Source organism: Apium graveolens, chromosome 6 (assembly GCF_009905375.1).
Source record: "Apium graveolens cultivar Ventura chromosome 6, ASM990537v1, whole genome shotgun sequence".
NCBI classification, from domain to species: domain Eukaryota; kingdom Viridiplantae; phylum Streptophyta; class Magnoliopsida; order Apiales; family Apiaceae; genus Apium; species Apium graveolens.
In genome coordinates this window covers 58,886,770-58,891,863 of record NC_133652.1, presented here as the reverse complement: position 1 = coordinate 58,891,863, position 5,094 = coordinate 58,886,770, and the positions used below count along the sequence as shown (strand labels likewise).

The following is a 5,094-nucleotide window of genomic DNA, read 5'->3' as shown; positions in this document are numbered from 1 at the left end:
ACAATTTCATTTCCATCTCTCTCAAGTATTTCTAGCACTGAGAATGAACTTGAATTGCATGAATTATCATTTTCTTGTTATGCCCATGACCATCCCTTTGTTTCTTCGAAAACGACATCTCTGCTCACATGTATACGCTTCCCCACAGGGTCATATACTCTATACGCCTTGGTGCCTGGTTCACTTCCAAGATTAATTACTTGAATACTCCTGTCATCCAATTTCTTTGTATTAACGCTTGGAACTTTCATATAAGTCAAGCAACCAAAAATACGTAAATGCCACAAATTTGGTTTTTTGCCCGTCCAAGCTTCATTGGGTGTCTCACTTGACAATGCTCGAGTTGATAATCGATTCAACACATACACCGCATGTCGAACAGCCTCACCCCAGAATAATGATGGCATTTCCTTTTCTTTCAAATAGCAACGTGCCATCTCCAGAACTGTCATGTTTCTACGCTCTATTACCCCATTTTGTTGGGGTGTATAAGGAGCTGTGTACTGTCTCTCGATTCATGAGTCCTCGCAATAAGCCTTGAATGCATTTGATGTAAATTCCCCTCCACGGTCACTATGAAAAACTCTTATCTTCTTTTCTCCACCATCTTCAACTTTGGCTCTAAACCTCTTAAAAGCATCAAACGCCTCGTCCTTATTTTTTAGCATGTATACCCACATTACCCGACTAAAATCATCCACCAAGAGAAAAAAATATTTATTTCCTCCGGGCGTAGTGGGTTCTATAGGTCCGCACAAGTCACCATGTACCAACTGTAGAACATTTGTTGCACTATAGCTTGACTTCTGCGGAAAAGCCTTTCTTGTCTATTTTGATATCAAACACGCTTTACAAACTTGTTTTGGCATTGACATATTAGGCAGACCATATACCATCTTGTGCTTTTGTATTAGTGTCATAGACATATGATTTACATGTCCTAAATGAGTGTGCCACAAATTTGTTACCTCATCTGACTTGGTCAACAAACATTTTCACTTTATGGTTTCAACAATCAGTTTATATAATCTATTTGGAGATATTTGTACTTTCATAAGCAATTCCCCTTATTTCTCATACACCCACAGATAGTTACCCTTCAAAACAACCTTATTACCTTCTTCTGAGAGTTGACCCAAACTAATTATGTTACTACATAGAGAAGGAATGTAAAATACCTCATGTAACATCCGTTCTTCACCATTTTTACACTTAAAGGTTATCAGTCCCTTTCCCTTGATTTCCACAACCGAACCATCTCCAAACCTTACTATTCCTGTTATCTTCTCGTTTAGTTCTATGAATTTTTCTCTCTCCCCCGTCATATGATTACTTGCCCCGTTGTCTAGGTACCACACATTTGAATTTATATTCTTTGTCTTCTTATCTGTCAACAGCTTTGGTGTCACATTATCTTCGTTCAACATCAATTCTTTTCTATGGCTTGCCAGCAAGAGTGCTGATTCATCATCTTCGGTCCTTGTCATAAGAGCTTCTTGCCTCCCTTCTTTGTCACGCTTTGGTCTTCGACACTCAACAACATAGTGTCCATACATATGACAATTATAGCATGTGATCCTGCTCTTATCTCTCCCACCATGACCTCTCATTTATGGCTTCCTTCAGCACTTCCTCGATTCATACGTTTTTGCCATTCTTCCCTGGTAAGAAGTAATTTACCTTCATTTTTTTCTTTTGTAATCCATTCTTCCTCTGTGAGTAGCAGTTGACTATTCACATTTTCTGTACTTCCCTCTTTCTTCATGTTCTTTTAGTGAACCAATTACCTCCTCCACCTTCATTATTTCAAAATTCCTAAATTGTTCCATTGTGGACGCTATTTGTAAGAATTTTTGTGGGACTGCACGAAGCAATTTCTTAATCACGTAAGTTTCCTTCACATCTTCTCCAAGGGCTCGAATGTTTGTCACCAGTCCATTAAGTTTCATACAGAAATCATCCAATAACTCCGTTTCTTTCATACTAAGAGTCTCGAATTCTGCCTTCAAAGTCTGAACCTTGGCCGCCTTAGCTCTGTCTGCGCCTTGACTCATAATTCTCAATGCTTCCCAAGCATCTTTTGCCTTTTTCTTATCTGACAGAGAAAGTAGCATTTCCTCTGGAATGCTTCGATAGATCATTGCAAGAGCCACTTTGTCAACCCGTTCTTTTGCACATGCCTTTTGATCAGTTTGTGCCTTTAGATCTGTTTGTTCTATCGCCTCCCAAACACCATGTGCTTGTATAAGCACCTTCATTTTCATTGCCCAAACGGTATAGTTCATCCTGGTCAACATTGGGTAACTCAAGCCCATTGATTCTCCCTTGCTCTTTCCCATATCCATTGTCTGTGTTTTTGACATACGTACTACTGCAACCTATATGGATCTGATACCACAATATTGTAATTATTTGACACCAGATGAGTAAATATGTAAAACTAAACATAAGACAAAGTACTTCGAGCAACAACTCTTTCTCAATATTTTATTGAACAGGAAAACAAAGCTTATAAAGAAAATAAACACCACACATTATGGCAACAGATCAGGAAAACAGAATCACACCACCTTCTTAATATTACTCCACTCCTATCATTATTTGCTGGCACTCCTAAAATCTCTCTGAATCATAATGACCAAATCAATTACTTAAACAAACAGCTGGACTAAATAAGGTAATCAAATATTCAAGATTAACTCCAACAGAAATGTTCATATAAATAAGAAATGTTTATATTAAAACCGCGGTATTTAAAAGGGCTAGGCCAAGTCTATTTTAAATGTTTGTTTTCATAATTTCATATTGGCAAGGCTCATAAATGTGATTTGGAAGCAGAACTACAGGTTATAAAAGAAGAGAATGCAGGACTACAACATGTTTTGGCAAGTAAGACTCCGGCTACAACTTTGGTTCTATAAAACAAATTGGTATAATTATTTTACTTCTCTTATTGATTAATGCATACGTAAGCAAATAGCGACAAAGAGGATGAAGCAGAAGGTATGTTGACCATACACTAATCACTTCATATAACAAATTGCAGTATACACATACATTGTAATTTTGCGGACAATGAAAATGTTTTCCTTCAGTACATGGAGGAGTTCATGAAAGCTCACAAGGAAAAAAACGATGGGAAAGGACTGAAAAGGAGCTGGAGCTGTTTGTACTAAGCAAGGACGACACCAATACTCCCCTAATAAAATCTATTTCGCCCCTATAGACTGCTATAGCACAATGTCGTATTTTATATTTCGATTATGTCATTGTTACGCAGTTTTGCGTGAACAGAGGAAGCATGTAGTTGTATTTCAATTGGTGCTCGTTTGGATATTTTTTCAGTACATTTCTGTTATGAAATTAAAATAACAATGAGGTAGAATGTGTACACTGCAAATCTCTTACATTGTGTGAATTGTAATATAAATAAATGTTACATAATAAAGGTACTATTGTATGCTCTAAATTTTCATGTCATTCTCTATCGTTTTTTAACAATGGTACAAGATATGAAATAATTATCATGTCTAGAAATTATAAAGGAATTTTGTTTATATATTTAACTTGCCTATACTAACCTTTGTACGCAAACAAGATACGCCGCCTCACTTTCTGCACTTTATGTTGGTTTCATATATAATTCATGTTTATCAACTAAACGTCATTTTGATAGTTTTGCTAAATTTGCGTCATGTTATCTCCAAAGTATATAATAAATAACTATCGTCTAAGATAATATACGATAATTAGGAAGCAGATGGTTTAGACAGCCACCTTTAGTAGCGACATTTTCATTCATATACCATTAGACTTTGATAAGAGGTTTTGCTTGGTTTTGCAAATACTTTAGTTATATCAATTTGATAAAGTGATATCCAAATTTATTTAAATCTTTAAAGTCATTGTCTTTAAATTAATGTTAAATCCTTCCATTTGATTTTGGTGTAAGATGCTTAAAATATAATTTGTATATCATGAAGTATTGTTCAGATTTCAACGAGTATAATTTACGCAATTAATTTCACATTTCAAAAAATAGGATTTGCAATACAATGAAATTTTACCTCGTACATGTATAATAGAATTTGCAATTCAAAGAAATTTTACGTTGCAGTTTGATAACCATTCACATCGCACGTTTGTAAATTGAGTGAATGAAAGTTTTTTATTATTATACTTATAAAATATTCACAAGTGTGTTTAAGATGACCAACACTTCTTCCAAAATAAACAATAATTTTGTCTATACATAAGTAATTAAATAATAATATTAATAATTTTGTTCGGATCTTAACATTTCACTGCGCACAATATAATTTGAGTGAATAGTAATTTTAAATATTACATCTTATATATTTATAGTTGTGTTTAAGATCAGGGCTCAATAGCACTTCTTCAATAAAATAAAATAATAATTTTGTTTATGCGTAAGTAATAAAATCATAGTATTATAATATATAATCGAATAAAAATTAAACTATTATATTCATCAACACAATTTTTCGGTCAGCTCTGGTCCCTGTCCAATCTTACAATAATAAACTTTAAGTTATAGAATGTATAGTCAATTGATCATTGACGAATTTAGAAAATTTTGTTTTCACTTTCATATCATTTCTTGAACTCACGCAGTTCAAAATTTATTATAAATATTTTTGAAAAACTTCTGTAGAACCTAGTGAAAAGATTTAGTTGATGTGGCCCTCACGATTTTGCTTTTTGTTTCATTCCTATTGTTACAAACTTACAACACATGCTACTCCATAATAATATAGATTTAATTATTATAAACAATTTATATGAAGAAATAAAATCTGAAAAATAATTTATTTATAGGTGAATAAAAAAAAATTCTATACGAACAAGATAAGAATGTTGCTGGCGATGCCGACGTGTGACATATTCCTACTCAACTTCTCTTGTACCTTTTTTCGCTAATTAAATTATCCTATACCTTTTTTACCAAAATGTCGTCCTTTTTGTACCAAAATGTCGTTGTCACAAGATAAATCAAATTGGGCCCACTTTTCTTACAGATAACTTAGCTACTATCTGATATCTCCGGTCGTGCCTTCGTCGCATTTATCCATT

The 5,094-nt window shown here is 33.9% G+C and overlaps 1 protein-coding gene across 1 annotated transcript; it reads right to left on the bottom strand.

Moving 5' to 3' along the window:
- Nucleotides 1-1,730: 1,730 nt before the first annotated feature.
- On the bottom strand, nucleotides 1,731-2,345 carry LOC141665128 (uncharacterized). Its single transcript, XM_074471114.1, has one exon. The coding sequence runs from the start codon at nucleotides 2,343-2,345 to the stop codon at nucleotides 1,731-1,733; it is 615 nt and encodes a 204-aa protein (XP_074327215.1).
- Between the last annotated feature and the right edge of the window lie 2,749 nt (nucleotides 2,346-5,094).

Coding starts and splice junctions, on each gene's coding strand:
- LOC141665128 (XM_074471114.1), bottom strand. CDS start 2,345: ATGGATATGGGAAAGAGCAAGGGAGAATCAATGGGCTTGAGTTACCCA.